This window comes from Ursus americanus, chromosome 23 (genome assembly GCF_024610735.1).
Source record: "Ursus americanus isolate L20-20 chromosome 23, mUrsAme1.1.p, whole genome shotgun sequence".
Taxonomy (NCBI): Eukaryota; Metazoa; Chordata; class Mammalia; order Carnivora; family Ursidae; genus Ursus; species Ursus americanus.
In genome coordinates this window covers 29730359-29747995 of record NC_142149.1, presented here as the reverse complement: position 1 = coordinate 29747995, position 17637 = coordinate 29730359, and the positions used below count along the sequence as shown (strand labels likewise).

The 17637-nt window shown below is 40.7% G+C and overlaps 1 protein-coding gene across 1 annotated transcript in view; it reads right to left on the bottom strand.

Annotated features, from left to right (window-relative positions):
• The window catches only part of ANKFN1 (ankyrin repeat and fibronectin type III domain containing 1), a 132883-nt gene that overhangs the window by 7454 nt on the left and 107792 nt on the right, over window positions 1-17637 (bottom strand). The window contains exons 15-16 of the mRNA XM_045773607.2: window positions 14799-14965; window positions 7755-7968 (exon numbers count right to left, since the gene is read on the bottom strand). Of these exons, the coding sequence (XP_045629563.2) occupies window positions 7755-7968; window positions 14799-14965 (381 nt within the window). The remainder of the gene's footprint in view (window positions 1-7754; window positions 7969-14798; window positions 14966-17637) is intronic.

Here is a 17637-nt window from a genome sequence, read left to right as displayed (position 1 = left end):
AGTGCTTACTGTGGGCCAGCCATTATGCTAAGTAGTCTAGTCTAAAAGTCTAGGTCCTTTAACCTATTTCATGCTTATAACAATCCCATTGTGCAGATAAGAATATTAAATATTAGGGTTATTAAATTTTCTAATTCATATATAGCTGATAAGTAGCAGGATAGGAGCTCACATGCAGATTTGTCTCACTCCAAAGACCTGCCATACTGCTATTCACTTTAGCATTTTCATGGCTTTCCATGGAAGCTTCTTGAGGGCTGCCACCTGGTTCATTTAATCTACTTTGTGTGGGACCCATTGATATTAATATTAATTAAATATAAACCCAATTAAATAATAACCTAATTAAATAATAACCCAATTAATATTAATTAAAGTCCTAGTAAGTGCTTCCTGATGTTGCTGCTGCTAGAGAACATGTTAGGTTTTACATTGGTTTCCTGTGGCTTCTGTAGCAAATCACCACACACTGTGTGGCTTAAAACTGCAGAAATGTATTCTTTCACAGCTCTGCAAGCCAGAAGTCTGAAATCAAGGTGTCAGTGCGGCCGCACTCCCTCTGGAGGCTTTAGGGAAGAGTACTCTCTTGCACTTCCAGCTTCTGGTGGCTGTCGGCCTTGTTCGTGGTGGCATCATCTCAGTATCTGCTTCTGTATTTACATGGACTCTCTTCTGTCTCTGATAAGGACACTTGTCATTGGATTTAGGGATCACCCTGATAATCCAGGCTGATCTCAACTCGAGATCCTTAATTACGTCTGCAAATAAGGTCACATTCACAGGTTACGGGGGTTAGGACATGGACATATCATTTTAGGGTTGCCATTCAATCCACTAGAAGTCTGATGGTAAAAATGTAACTACAAGCAACTGCTGAGGAGTTTGTACACTCTCTTCCTCTTTCCAGCCCACACTCAGGTCAAGCACTCTGCAAGAGCAGTTTGCACTTTGACCTCTCAGCATACAAATAGTGAGAGTTTATTGTTTGCAGGGGACTAAGGAATATATGAAGGTGTGCCTCAAAGGTCTGACCTTCTTATTTTCAACAAGGAGTCATATTTTAAGACTCTCAGGAAGTAGCTGTGCTGATTTCCCCAGGTACAGTTAGTTGCTTAGTTCTCTTTTCTCTTACAGCATTTTATTTATATCTCTGTTATTGCATTTATCAAGGTTTATTATAAACTATCCATTTGCATGTTTTTCTCCATTATTGAACCATGAACTATAGGGGCATACACTATATCTTCTTCATCTCTGCTCAGTAAATGTTGAAGAAGTCAGTCAGTGAAGGAATGGATCAAGGAGGGAGTCAAGCAGAGGGACATGCAGAATCTTCTGTGTTTCCTGGATCATCTAATCCGAACATGGATAGTAGACCATAAGGACGTCTTATGCAGACTGCGACTTAATCATCATTGCGTTATTAGCCTCTTGTGCTTTTTCTCTGGTGCATACAAAGCTCTCAGTAAAGTATGTTGAATTGATTGAAACTAAAACAAATACTGAAATCTGGGAGCATAAAGAGTGAAATTTGACTGCCTCTTAAAAACAATACTGAAAGCAGCCTGGAAGGAGCTAATTTACTTAATCTGCCATAGAAATTCCTGAAAACAATCACCTAAATCATTTTACTTTATATTTGGTGATGCTTGACTTAAGAATCAGCCTGACTGTAGCTGTAAGATAGAACAACTGTCTTAAAATCAGACAGACCTGGGCTGAAGTCCTGTCTTGCTTCTTACCGTGTATGTGATCTTGAGCAAATCACTCTGAACCTTCCTTCCTCTACGGCACGTAGGTAATTGCCTGTCCCCGTGGGTGCTGTGATAATGATTCAGTTAGGCTGCTAAAAATACTTTAAGTGCCATTCTACCCTTAAATATTTAGAGAGTAACTAGAAAACGTATTGAGAGGTGACTCATTAAAATACAAACCAGTAATCAGATAACTTCAAGATTTTGCTGTGAGAATGCTGTTGATAATAAAGGAGAACTGTAATCTCTGTATGGCGTCTTGTGCTGGTGGTGATCTAGTTCAGTCTGTAATTCCCAACCTAGATTTAGCAGTGAATTAGTAAATGATATACCTTCTTTACCATAGCTCCTGAGCACAAGGGAGATAGGAGATAAATTAAAAGAAGAGCTAGTAGTAATTGTCATAACCCAAGGAGAGGAAAACGGGCTTGGGTATGGAGTGGTAAGTATTATCTTGTAGGTTCATGGACCTACAGTTGGGAAACACTGTTCTAGTAGGAATCTAAATATTTGACTTCCATGGTGGTTGTATTATTTATTATAAGACTTAGTGGAACCTATTGCTTAGAGTGGGATACCCCTCCCAGAACAAGCTGGGAAAATCTCCAGGATGCCAGCCAGGGCACTGAGGAGAGTTTCCAGGGACTTAGGCCACTGCCACTCCCTCCCTTCCTGGAAGAGAATGCAAAGTGCAGCTTCCATCCCCAGATTCAGGCCATATGCTCCATTAAGCATTGTAGGCACCTTGCCCAGTTGTTATTTTACTAAACCTGGTTATGCTCCTCAATTTCCCTTAGAAGGCCCCCTGGGCAGGCTAGCATTGGTAGAACCTTGCGTTTCCCCTCTGACTGACCCAGGAGCTATTTGATGAAAGTTCTGCCCATAGTATTAGTGCTGGCTTAGGAAGCTTGGCTTTCTTGCCATTGTAATGGGTGTTGCAACTCCTGGTCTCTGTGGATCAGGCCAACAACAGCAGGGTAGAGTTGATGTGGATTTTGAGGGCGTTAATGTGGAGATGACATTTCAGGAAAGAATAATTGATTTAAAGCTATTGCTTTTCTCTTAAAGGCAGGGGGCATGGCAGGACAGAAAGACAGAAATAATAAGCACCATCTGCCCTAAAAAATCTGTCTTCACCTTTTTAATGTACCACTGTCCAAATCTGTATTTTTTGTGTGCTTCACTGAATCTATTTCCAGTGTGTTTGAGTAGAATTTAAATAATTTATAAATGAAGAATTAAAATAAATCTCTCATCAGGCCTTGGGTGGAACCTCAGGGGTTTGTTCACCTGATTTCCCAAGAGAAATAACACCTTCATATTCCTGTTGATTTTTTGAACTGTTTAGTTTATACTGCAGCGTTCTTAACTTCATCTGGGAAAAGGTTACCAGGAAGATTTACATTTGGAAGATCAGGATAATCTTCAGATGCATCTGAAGGAAACAACGCCCCCCTCCCCTCTGTTGCCTCACCCATGCGTCACTAGGAGAAACAGCAGTATTGGAAAAAAAAATTGCTGCTGCCTGTGACCACTATACCCACAGAAAAGGAGTGGGAGAGAAAATACCCATGTGATGGACCAAATCGTTCCACCCCCTGCCTTGAGTTGCCTTTTCTAGGAGCCAACTTTCCCCCTTGGGTCCTTGGGAGATGCTTAATTTTAATTGACTCAGAGGAGTTCTACTTTGTGTTTGAAAACCACACGGAAATGGGAAGTTAAGTTAAAGAGTTCCACTCCTCCTCCCTGCCCCGCAACACACGCAGATACACACAGACAAATCCAAGGTACTCAACAGCCTCAAAACAGAATCTTGGGCTGGCAGTTTTGTGACAGGCTCCTCAGAAGTTAGGTGAGCCCTACCCACACAGAATGGAATTGTATTGCAAACTCTGCTCTGTGAGCAACTCACTAGGGATGATCCTCTAAACTGGATTTTTTTTCCTCTTCATAAATGGTCTCCAAATAAAAGTAGCCCCTCTAGTGCAGAGGACAGAGTGTGCAGGAGCAGATTTCATGGCTCTGAAATGCTTTTGCTTTTGTGAGGGGATCGGACCACTAAATGTTTTCTCCCCAGTTTCCCTGTCACTGGGTTCCATTTTTCATTTGCTTCCCTCCACGTCTTTGTGTTTTACAGCCCATGGAATCTTGGCTTCAGAGAAATAAATGGACCCAAGAGAGAGTTATATTTTAAGGAACAGAATGATGATCACTCACATTTTAGGTTAATAATAAAATCCAAATGTAATTGGCCAGATCCTCCCAGTAGAGAGTGTGTGTAACCCGTCATCTGGCCAATATGAGAGTTTGGCACTTCTGTGGCACAGGAGAGGCCACCCTCATACAGCCAAGGGGACCTCCTTAGGACCCTGTGGTCAAGAGAACGTTAGACGCTGGGAAGGTTCTGTGAGCAGAGAAGGCAGGCAAAGGCTGTGAAGGTGGAAGGAGAATTGAAGAGTTGTCTGCAGACTTACGTAAATTGTGGAACAACACAGGGAATAAGTCTATTCTGCCTTTTAAAAAATGCCCTTTCAACCCTGAACCTCTCTAGCTACTGCCCTTCCTCACTCTTCTCTTTCACAGCGAAGATTTTGAAGAGTGTATCCTTTCTGGTTCCATTCCTTTACTTCCCATTTATTCCTTGATCTACCTCTGTTCAGTTTCTATCTCTTTCCCTTCACAAACTGCTATCATCCAGGTTACGGATGACTTCCCTGTTGACAAGAAAACAAACCCAATAGAAGCTTTTCAGTTTTATTTAACCTCTCACCATTGTGACATGCTTTAATTTCTGTGACACTACTCTCTTGTTTTTTATCTTCTTCCTCCGGTTGTTTCTTGGTCTAAGAAGTCTTGCTGTCCATTCCACAGGGATCCTTCCAGACTTTCCTCTCCTTACTCTAACTTCTATCTCTTGGGAATCCCAAGCATTTTTGTAGCTGTACCATTCATATGTCAATAATTCTTAAATCCATATTATTAGTCCACTTCGGTGTCCTGAGCTCCAGACCCCATAATCCTTTTTCTCTACTGAATGTTTCTTTTTGTGTGGAATGTCCTAAACTAACTTGAATTCAACATGCCCAACCACCCAAGCTTGTTTCTCCTCTGGTCTGACCTTTTTTTGGTAAATGGCTTCATGATATTCAGAGACACTCAAGCCAGAAAACTTGGTATCCTGTTACTAGCTTTGTAATTGATCTCCCTGCTTCCCATATTGTCCCACTGTGGTCTCTTCCATACAACAGCCAGATTTGATTTTAAAGAGTAATTCAGATCATATCAATCCTTGTTTAAAAGTTTCCAATAGCTTTCCATCACAAATAGAATAAAACCAAACTACGTTACCTTGGCCATGCCTGATCTGGGCCCTGCCTTTCTCTGTATCCTCTCTCTCTCACCACTAGCCCCTTTATTTGCGCTGCTCCAGTGACTTTGGCTTTCTTTTTATCCCTCACCCACTTCAGGGCCTATTGCTCTTTTATTGCCTGGAATATTCCCAACTCCAGATCTTTGCATACTGGCTCTTTTACTATGGTTGGTTCTGCCGATCAGCCTAGTGAATTCAGCACTCCCCGCTCATCTTGATTCCTGTTTTGTATTATACATCGGAATTTTCACTATATGAAATTATCTCGTTTATGTTTTCATTGTTACTTTTTCTAGAACATAAACTCTATGGAAGTGGAAACTTTGTTTTATCACTATATCCCTGTTACCTCAAGGAGTACCTGGAACACAGTGGATAACCAATAAATTTTTTTTTTTTTTTAACTGAAAAGAGAAAAAGGCTGAACAATGTCTTTGGACCCTGAGTTCAGCCAGACTGCTTACAGTTCCCTGAACTACAATACAGCTGCACGCTCTGCTTCCTTTGCCTGTAATGCTCTCTTCTTTCCCCCTTTTGACTCAACTCCTGCTTATCCTTTAGTACTTTGTCACCCCCTCCAGGAAGCTCTCTTCGATCTTACGAGTTTACGGTTAAACATCCAGAAGACTCCATTAGCACCCTATACACATCCTCATCATAGCATATATGCAATTACCATTAAATTTTGTTAATGTAACTGTCTCCCCCACTAGACTAGCTTATGACAGGGATGGTATTTTATTCATATGTCCAGCTCAGTGGGAATCTACAAAAATAGACTTGAGAAATTCTACTCAAAGAATTCTTTAAAAAAAATATTGGGTAAATCATAGAATACTTCAGTAATGTAAATTAGCTGTCTCTCAAGTTCTTTCTTTGACAAGTTTTGGTTTTAGACATTGAGGTTTTTAAAATATAGGAGCATATATAAACTTACTTATAGAAAAGGTTCAAATCCCCACTACAGTTTTCTTTGTTTCTTTTTTTTTCTCAAAGATTTTATTTATTTTTTAGAGAGAGAGAGCATGAGCGGGGATGGGGTTGAGGGGCAGGTGAGGGGCAGAGGGAGAGGGAGAAGCAGGCTAGCAGGCTCCTTGAGCAGGGAGTCTTTGTGGGGTGGGGGGGCATCCCAGGACCCCAAGATCATGACCTGAGCCAAAGGCAGACAGACATTTAACCGACTGAGCCACCCAGGCACCCCTCCCACTAAAGTTTTCTATAGTAAGACTAATAACATTAAAAATATGATACCTGCAATTTATTGTCCATTATATGCCATGCGTCTCTGACACATACTGTCTTAACCACAAGTAACTTTTAAAGGTATAGATATTATTAATTTCATTTTCTGTACATGGAAGTTGAGACTCAAATGTAATAAGCTGTTCAAGCTCATATGACTAGTAAAAGAAAGCTGTAATATGTTTTTTGTTTTGTTTTGTTTTGTTTTTAACCATAGGAAACAAACAGGGTTGTTGGAGGGGAGGTGGGTGTGGGGATGGGCTAACTGGGTGATGGGCATTAAGGAGGGCATGTGATATGATGAACACTGGGTGTTATATGCAATTGATGAATTATTAAACACTACATCTGAAACTACTGATGTACTATATGTTGGCTAATTGAATTAAAAAAACTGTGATTTGAATCCAGGTCTCGGATTTCTTAGCCCAAGCTCTTTCTGCTACACCATGCTGCCCCCTATGGGACAAGCCCATATTTCAGAGCTGTTTATTAAAAATATTAATTATTATTGTTTAAAACTTACAGAATTGGAGTTCATACAAGTTTTATAATCAAGAAAGATGCTTTGAATGCCATTAATTTAATTGACTAGAAAATGGCACTAGTCTCAACATGTCCTTGGCAAAAGCATTATATTGCCTTTGAGTAGTATGCTTTCTATTTATAAGCCAAGAGGTCCTTTGTGGAACTCCGTGTTAACGGAGCCATGTTTTTGTTCTTAGCATTTCCATGTAAACTCAAATACAATTCCCAAAAGTAGAGGTGATGTGCTGGGCATCTCCATAGCTTGTCTGTAAGTTGTCTCCTGCTTGTTGTGTCCACGATGAGGCCAACCTACTTATTTAGCCTCAGGGTCAGGATGCTAGTTTATCCAAGGTTTCTTGCTTTCCCATTTTTCACCCCAGGACAATGATGCTATGTTGGGTGAGAAGTTTGCCCTGACTTCTTACCCAGGCTAGGATCTACTTTCTGCCTCTTTCCTGTCAGTCTCTCTTTACTAGAGGCTGGGCCTGTTCTCCTTCCTTACTTGGTTTTGGTCAGATTCCCTTGGCTGACTTGGCCCTCACTTGGCACCGCATCAGTCCCCATTCTGCATTTCTGAAGCCCCATCATTGCTCTTTGTCCTTTTGTATCTTGGAAACTCAGGCTAGAACTGGACTAAAGCTTCTCTGATCCTAGATGGAGTTGATCTCAGGTTACTGCCCTAGTTTCCTGTCCCTCTGTTGTTCTGATTTTATTCCCTCTATGCTTTTAGACTCTTACCATTATGCAGCATTTCCTCCTGCTTCCTGGGACCAGTGCCTCAGCATAAAAGAGCCTCATCAGTGGCGACAGGACCAAGAATCTGGTGACTGAAATCTAGATCTTGAGATCTTACTGCTTACCGCTTACTGCCTTTCTTCTGTGCATCTCTGGGGATGGGGATGGGGAGGGAAGACAATCTATGTGTGATGATGTAGAGCTGATCTTCTGGAGGTTTCGCTCGGCTGAAGGGTCTATCAGCTTCGTGATGGGTAAGCCACAGACTGGTTGTTTGTACCTTGCATTCTGCAGAGCGTCCATGATCCATCTCATTTCACGCCAGACTTCGTCTGTTTGCTTTGGAATGAAAGGATAAAGGACTTTAAGTTTATCAAACAGGTATTAAAAATGGGTAAGACTCTCCCTGAGAGTCCAAGATGATATATTTTCCACAGTATTGGTTTCGAGTAAAATATTTTCAACATAGGCCTCTTCTTATAATCTCTTGTGCCTTGCAGATTTTTACCTGAGAGGCTATATCATTTAGTGCGTAGTGGAAGACCTGAATTCCAGCTGCCCTCCCCAGCTCTGTCATAACCTTTGGCAAGTCACTTGGCCTCTTTGGGCCCCAGTTTGTGAATGTGGACAAAACCCTCCCCTTTTATACCTCATAGTACTGCTACGATGATTGGGTGAAATGATGAATTTGATGGTGCTTTGTAAAACTGCAGGGTACATTTCTCACACATACGAAGTGTTACTAATTCTCAGCATAAGATGAAATATCCCTCATTAGGATATTGTAAGGAAGAGATACAATAAATTCTAAATTTCAGAATACTTGAAGAAAAAAATATAACTTTAGTTCTTCTATGTGAACTAGAAAAGCAAAGCAAATACTGGAATAGTCTGCTAAGCAGAGATTCTTGGACCTACTTTAATAGAAAAGATAACTTTATGTATTAAAGTTATTACTTTCTTACATATAAAATAAGGCTTCTAAAGTGGAAAACAGCTTAATAGCTTATTCCTAAGCAATTAAAATAGCCTTACATTTTTAGGGTACCTCATTCTACATTGTTATCATTTTGGTTTCTGGGTTACCAAAGTGATTTTAACAATATTTTCATTATCAAGTATAATAGTCATTTCTCTGAAGTATATTAGTGTAAAAGTTACTCATATTTTTGTGTCTACCTCTGTGGATGACAGATATTCTCCCAGATCTTAATAGATACTGGCCATAACCTTGCTGGTTTTTCTGATTCTCCAAGGAGGGGCTGTTAGTTATACTATATTTTTTTTCATGGGGCCCTAGAACTTGTGATAGTCTTTGCATCTAATTTCACTGGGTGCCCTTGGGAAGCCATTAACTTCTTCAGGACCATTTACTCAACTGTAAAAAGAGGAAGTTGGACTAGATGATGTCTAAGGTCCCTTTCAGTTCTGACACTTCATGATTTATTTTTGAAGAACATTTGGGAAGTTGGTGGCACTCAGCTTCCAGGTAGAAGGTGTCAACTGTTTTGAATACTGCAAGGTTAAGGTCTGATTATAGAAGTTTTAAAGATAAAGGAATGCCCAGCGTTCTATTTTGTTTTCAAAATACCTTCTTAGGGCCTTAATCTGTACTTAAATAGTAGTTTTTAAAGAGTATTCACAAACTTGATACTCCCAACAAACACTGAGTAGAGTCTGAAACTGTGACAGTCTGCCATGTTCAGAGTGACAAGCAAGCCAGAGTGCACTAGTGTGGTCAAGAACCATTTTCTATTGCTTTCTAGTTCTGGATTTGGCAGAGTATTCAGGGAGGTAATGAAAGCATCTGATTGAGTGTTAGCCTTTATTAGGCAGTGAGCTGGGCAGGACGTTCAGCGGTGGGCAGGTTGTGAGGACACACTGAGCACTGTAGAGAGAGCAATCTGAAGTTCAGGGGGTAAAGCCAAAGTGGGAATCCCAGAGGAGATCCAGGCAAGTTTTCTTGATGGGACTGTTGCTCTTTCAGCTGGCTTTTACTGGTCCTACGTCATGTAGTGCTTTTGTCTCAAAGTTATTTTAAAGGCACTACATGACAGCTTTTAGAATGCTTTCCAAGGACAGGGACTGTGCTTTTCTTTCTTTTGCTCTTGCCTGTGCCAAGAGTAGCTACTCAATAATGATTGCTCAGCGAATGAATGGATGGATGGATGGATGGATGGTTACCTAATTCTTTAGATCTCTACCCTCCGAGTTATTATGAGTATTAATGTGAGTAGCTGAGTGCACTGTATAAACGATACGTTGTTATAAGGCTTTCAGTTGTTACAGTGACAATCATGATTATCATATGGGGCTGAATGTGGCCTCCCCAGATATGTCCATGTCCCAGCTGCTGGAACTTGTGAATTTTTTTTAAAAGATTTTAATTTTTTTAGTTTTTGAGAGAAGCAAGAGTGAGAGAGATCACAGAGGGAGAGGGAGAAGCAGACTCGCCCCTGAGCAGGGAGAGCCCGAGGTGGGGCTTGATCCCAGGATCCGGAGACCATGATCCGAGCCCCAGGCCCACACTTAACCGTCTGAGCTACCCGGGTGCCCTGGAACTTGTGAATATTACCATATATGATAAAAGAGTAAATATTACCTTGTCTGGCAAAAGATGTGATTAAGTTAAGGATTTTGAGAAGGAAGTTTATCTTGGATTATTTGGGTGGATCCTAATTCAATAACAAATGTCCTCATAAAGACATTCTTAAAAGAGGCAGAGGGAGATTGGCAGACAGAAGAGAATGAGGCAATGTGACCACAGAGGCAGAGATGGAAGTGATGTGGCCACGAGTCAAGGAATGCCAACAGCCACCAGAAACTGGCAGAAGCAGAGAGCAGATTCTCCCCTGGAGCCTCCAGAGGGAGTATGGCCTGACCAATACTTGATTTCAGATTTACAGTCCCCAAAACTGTGAAAGAATACATTTCTTGTTTTAAGGCACCCAGTTTGTGGTAACTTGTTTCAGCAGCCCTAAGAAATTAATACAATTGTTAATAATAATCTACTTATTCTCTTTGAATAAGATTATTTCAGCCTTACTGCTGAAGATGGATAGTGAGATTTAGTGTATACATTTTAAAATTATGTGTATAAACAATGTTTACTTCTTATTTTTTCTCAGTGATGAATGAAGAAGTATTAGCTGAATAAAAGTTTAAAACATTTGTACAGAGAGGCCTATGGACTGAGTTTAACAGACTTAGCTAAGTAGCCTTAAAAGAAGTACAATTTTCACCCATTTTACCTTATACTGTTGATCTAAAAATAACTGACAACATAATCCCCCTATTTTAAGGTCCAAATTCAGCTTCTAAAGACCTGCTGACATGTTTTTAAAAAGAAAGACCATGAACTCCCTTGGTCTGTTGGTTAAAAGTTCTGCATCCATTTCTCACCCTGCCCTTTAAAATTTTTGGTTTTCATCCCATAAATTACACCCTTTCTCTGTACTCAGGCAAGATAATATTTTTATTAAAATGTAAAGGTGATTGGTTTTCTCGCAGCACAGTTACAAGGTGCTTGAGGGGATGATAGATTGGCTATATTTAATGAGCTGTGTTTCTATTACAGCTTAGGAGCATTGGAAGCATTACAGTATATAAATTGTAGCCTAATTGCCCTTTAGGCTTTAGCAGCTCAAAATACGCCAAGCTCCAAGTCTCTACACTTTGACATTTCTGCTGTGTGTGCTGTCTATAAAACCTGTATACCTTATCTATGATTTTCTACACCTCCCCTGGTCCAGGCCCTCCCCTTTTCTGGCTGCACTCCTTGGCTTCTTTTCCTCACTGTATTTACATAGACTCCCTTGCTCTTTACAATGTTTGGTTTGTGTAGTGACTTCAACACTGTCTTAGATCTGGAATCATACAAATGCTCTCATGGCTGGCGGTTGCCTCTGCAGGTTATGGTGTGTGGTGGGCTGATCTGTGAATGCCAATGGGTGAGTGGCTGCAGCTGGTTTTCATTCTGAGCAAGAGAGAGATTGAGAAGCCCAACATAGATAAGGGGAGAAATGATATTGCATTATCTCTAATAAGTGAAGTTATCCATGTTGGATAGAGCAAAGCAGTCCACTGAAGGCTATGGGTACAAGGAGATGGTCAGGGTCTACCTAGCCAAGAAATGATTTTTCGAACCCTTTGGGAATTGGCTTTTATCCAAGTCTGCGTGTACCTGGCTGGCTGGAAGGAGAGTATGTAGAGGGGGCTCTCAAGTTACCTGCTTTGGGAGACCAGAGCAGGCTGGAACTTTGTGGAATTGCTGGCCTGGCTTGCCTTTATCCATCCCACTTAATGGTGTGGTGAAAGGGAAGAGAGAAAAAGGCAGTGGAGCCCTAGGCTAGGTGAAAAAGAAGAGGGCAAAGAGAAGAATAGGAGTAAGGGAGTCAGAATGGAGCCAGGAACTCCTGAGAGGTCTCAGGAAAAGGTCTCTGGGAAAGACTGAAGAAAGTCGGCTTTCTCGTTGGATGACCATACTGGATTCAGGAGAAGGCTTAAGTGGAATAAAGCAGAAACAGAACCTAAGGCATGATTAGAGAAGTGCTTCTCTAAAAATACTTATGATGTTAAAGACGTCATGAAATATTAGAGACGACCACGTCCTTCAAAGTCATCTAGTCCAACCCTTTCATTTTATATATGAGAAAATTGGGGCCCTGGAGATCAAATGAATTGTTCATTACTCCAAGGTCTGTTGGTAGAACTCAGGACTAAAAATGTATGCTAATTGACTTCTGGTCATTGTTCTTTTTCTGATGCTCCACTGCTCATTATATTGGGTTCAAAAGATAAGCCAGTCTTTCAGATTCTCGTGCCTCATTCTTCCCTCCCCCCCTTCCCCATATCAATGTTCCACTTTTACTGGAAATGAAATAAATGCCGTAAATGTCTGAATTTTTAAATATCACATTCTCAGGTCAAGAGAGCAAGTAATTCTTAAGAGGTTTATTTCTTTAGTCTGAGAGGTCATCTAAGATATCTCATTTACAGAGTGGGAAAAGTAGGTTAAGATTTGTGTGCTCACCACTTTGCAAGTATATTATAATATCTCCTTCCTGCAAGTATATTATAAATAATATTTACTAAGTAAATTCCAAATCTTGTATATCCTTGTTTCAGGGCATTTTCCCTCCTTATTAATGAATGAATAAATGAATGCATAATTTACTGCATATTTACTATGTACAGGCAGTGTGGTCAGTACTTTATTGTTGTTGAATTCTCAGTAACGCTATGAGCTAGTAGTATTATTACCTTCCCTATTTTACAGATTAGGAGGTTGGGATTTATTTTATTTTTTTTAAAGATTTTATTTATTTATTTGTCTCAGAGAGAGAGAGAGAGAGCACAAGCAGGGGGAACAGCAGGCAGAGGGAGAAGCAGGCTCCCTGATGAGCAAGGAGCCCAATGTGGGACTTAATCCCAGGATGCTGGGATCATGACCTGAGCTGAAGGCAGACGCTTAACTGACTGAGCCACCCAGGCATCCCAGGAGGTTGGGATTTAGAGAAGTTTATTTGCTTAAAGCTCACAGTATTCCTTGCCTAGGTGATTATAATAGCTTCATATCTGATTTCCCTGCTTTTGTTCCTCTCCTTAAATCCAGGAATGATATGCAAATTATCTAGTGAACATAGCCAATGAGAATGAGTGCTTACTATAAACAACCAGTATGGCCATACCACTGCAAAAGACTGTCCCCCAGCTTGAATCTATGCTAAATAGCTATGAGGGGCTATAACTTACTTTCTTTAACACTTTGCCCAGGTCCCTATTGCCTACAGAATAAGGTACAAATTTCTTACCATAGCCTTTAATAAAGCCCTTGGGATCTGATCTCATTGCTACTTTCATTCTTGCCTGCTTTCTCACTACCTTCACTCAATTTATGCCCCAGTCAATCTTGACTACTGTTTTCTGCTCTTTCTGCCTTACCTGTTTACACTTTTTCTTTGAATGCCCCCAATCTATTTCTCCTTACTATATAGTCTAACTTATCCCTCTAGGCCGAGCTTGGATATCAGTTACATCCTCTATGGCAACTTTTCTTATACCCACAAATGTAAGTAAATTTTTACTTCTTCGTGTTGACACAATTTTTTTTTTTGGTACTTCTCTTTTGGTGCCCAACTCATTTTACAAATAGTATTTATACACATTTCTTGTCTATCCTACTGGATTTTAAACTATGGTATCTAATTCAACTTCATATCTCTCTTGCAATGCCTGACATCTAGGTATTCAACAAATATTTACCAAATTGAACTGAATATATATCATAATGATATTTATCATGGGCTATTGGTGTTATAATCATTTTGTGAGTTGGGTAATATATGCAGAAAGAACATAAGATTTGTCCAAGGGACTTAGAGGCAATTTCAGATGAGATCCAAATTGTCTTGATGACTAGGCACAAGAACCTGAGGTGCCACCTTAAGGCTTTTCCAGATAAGACCATAGATAGGGAACACATTTTCCAGCCCCTGTAGCCACACATTAAAGTGTCAGCTCTGCCAGAAAGGAGTCTAAGGCATGAGGAATCTTAGGTCCAACTAGATTTGGGTTAACATAACTCTGGGATATTGAGTTAAGTAATACAATTTTTCTTTCTGTGGGCTACCAGGTAATAATAATAATCTGAGTACTAGTTCTTCTGGCAGTGATTTTTTCTCCCAATATGGGAAGCCATTGCTACCTACCATAGTAACTGATGCAGGTCTTAGTAATGCTGTGCTTTATATGTAGCTTTTTCTTAAGCCTTTGTTTAAAAACTCATGTCGGGGCGCCTGGCTGGCTCGTTGTTAAGCGTCTGCCTTCGGCTCAGGGTGTGATCCCGGCATTCTGGGATCGAGCCCCACATCAGGCTCCTCTGCTGGGAGCCTGCTTCTTCCTCTCCCACTCCCCCTGCTTGTCTCTCTTTCACTGGCTGTCTCTCTTACTGGCTGTCTCTGTGTCAAATAAATAAATAAAATCTTAAAAAAAACAACAACAACAACTCATGTCTTCCTGAATTCTGCCTTTTAACCAAATCAACAGGCTGCTTGCATGCTGTGGTCTTTAAATAAACCCAGATTGCTGTTCTTTCTCATGCTTGTTTCTCATCCCCTCCACTCTACCTCTTCTTCCTTCATTCTACCTCAGAAGAAACAAACTAGTACCTGAATGAAATCTAAAACTTGCTGGTGTCTTTGTTTGGCAGCTGCAACCTCGCTGTCTGAGATCGCTTCCCTCAGGGACTGTTGGGTATTCAGAGAATCCAGCTCCACAACAGCAGAAAGGCGGCAATACAGACTAATAAATTTCTCCCTGTAGCTGCAAAAATGAACTGGAAAATGGACAAGCAAAATAAAACATGTTAAGATCTGGTATCAAAATAGAGAAATTCATACCTCAGAGAAAACAAGTTGAATGAAAACATGATTTATTAATCCTATCAGTGGAAAATATTAAGCCATAAATAAATTATAAATGTGCTCTTTGGGGGCCAGTTGTCTGGCTTTAGTCAGACAGTATTCCCTTTTAAGGTTTACCAAGTCCTGGTAAGGTATGGGGAAGTGGGCTTGGCTCAAGCTGCAGTTTATGTTCAGCTCCTTAAGTTGAGGCTGTGTCTCTCTATATATATATTCTGAGAAAATAAGTTTGCTTATCACTTTAAAGAAGAAAAAAGTCAAGTAGCAATTTGAAACCTAGTTTTGATTTCCATGTCTGATTTCCAGTTTGTACCTTAAGTGCTTCTTTTCAAGGCCAGAAATCCCAGAAGACACAAGACATACTTTTCTCGGGATGTCTTTTGTCTGGCTGGAAAACTTCCCTCAAGACCTGGTAGGATGGGTTTTGATCCTTGTCCTGCCTCTCTGCTCCTCAGCTACTCTGGAAGGATGATGGGGTTGATACCTCAACAGAACATTTCTGTCTTTGGCAGACTTGGCTTTCCTCTCTCAAAAGATATTGGGCTGGAGGCCAGAGGGAACAGTCTAACCTTCATCTCCATCATGGAGGAAGGAGACAGGAGTGTGGGACTTAGCCTTATGCAGGTACCCTGAGGTGATCAGATTTTCTATACTTCTTTGTCTGGCTCTGATCACATACTAAAACATCAGATTCCAGTGGGATGAGGAAAGGATCCTGAATCAGACTGGTGTAGTACCAGTCTCTTCCTGGCCATTGTTGAATTTGCAGACTCACTTTCCAGGAACCTCATTTATTCTATGTGTCTAACTGCATCAGTGTGTTCCATGCTTTGGAAATAGGGCTATTATAGCTCCACAAATCTGTGGAAACATTTTTATTCTGGCTTCTTTGATGAAGAATTTTAAGAAGAATATCTAATTACTGCCCTTGGGCCTCTTTGCTGTTGATTCCTGAGACCCAGAAGTGGCCATTTAGGGATGCTAAAACCACACTGCCTCAAAATGGAGCATCTTGTTATCCCTACACCTCAGTGAGGAAGTCCTGCTTCTCTGCATATTGAGAAATTTCTGGGCATCCTTCAGATCCCATCTTACGACTGTCTACTTCCTTGCTTGATTTTCTCCTGAGTCTCTGGTGTGGGTAAGGGTAACCTGCTGTGTTTGTGTTTCCTCATATGGAAGTAGAAGAGAAGAATGGGGTGAGGGCTTTTGTGGCTCATGCTTATTTCAAGTTGTGCCCCATTTCAAGGAAGTGTTTCTTAATTCTAGGATTGATTTTTCTCTCTGGCGTCAGATCCATCCTTCCCACTTCCTCTACTCTAGCACGTCTTTACCTGACACAGAATAACTGATTTCATATAGCCTCTCAGTAAACAACATACTATTGAGCTTCTCCCAAACCATCTACTTTGCATGCTATTTCCCTGCTTAAAGACTTCTACAGAGCTCCTTCTTGACTTCAGGACAAAGTCAAACCTCTTACCACCAGAAGGAAAGGGTCTTGTGATCTAGAATTTGAATATATCTTCAGTCATATCTTTCATCATGCAACCACCCTTCATCCTCCACTCAAATTAATCCTAAGCTTTGGTCAGGCTGAACTTATTACAAGTCCTGTTCCACTTCCATGCTTTTACACGTGCCTTTTTCTGGTCCTTGAACACCTGTCTCTACCAGTTTCTTTAGGTTACACCAATGTCTTCAGGTCAGCTTCTTCTGATACTTGAAGATTCAGTTTAAGTGCCAGTTTAAATCTTTACTGACACGTCTTCCTCTGCAGACAGAATTAGTTTCTCTCTCTTTTGTGCTCCTAGAGTATTTGTTTCTAAATGTATCAAGACACTTACCCTGCTTTATTAGAAATATGTGTTTACTTGACTGCCTTGGTATTAGGCTGTGATTTCTCTGAGGGCAAGAACCAGGTCTCCTATTTTTATTTCCTCAAAACCTGGAACATTATAGCTTTTTAATTAATGTTTATTGACCGAATGAACAAAAAAATGCATGCCCTGGTCTGAAGAGGGCAGACCCTTCCTCCAGATTCTCCTCTTTCCCTCCGTCCTCTCTTTTCTCTCTGTGCTCTTGATTTTCCTGTTTTGAAAGGTGTATTTCAGGTCTGTGATATTTACTGGCAGCTCTACAGGAAAGAGTCACCATTACTTTGTAGCTTACTCTTGACCCTTGTAACTCCCTGAATGTGTCTTTATGCCTTTCAAGGAGGGATTATATCCTGTTAGCACTTGACAGATGTCCTCTTTTGGCTGGAGAGTGAGGAGAGAAGTGTCTCACAGTCTGCCTTTCCAAACCAAGTTGGAAGAAAAAAAAAAAAAAGAAAAAAGAAAGGAAAGAAAAAAAATCAGCTTTTCTCCTTCTTTCTAAAATATGAAGATAGGAAGATTAGGAAGAGGCACAAAAGAATTTCTTTAAAAGAAACACTATCATTCCCATCTGAATTCTAAAACGCCAGGGTGTCCACAACTTTCTCTTGTTGTGTCTCCTTGTGGTAGAAGCCTTGGATCAGTGGGTGGTCTCACAGCGCCCACACCCCCCCCCCTTGCCACTCGCCACAGTAAGCTATAAGGACTTT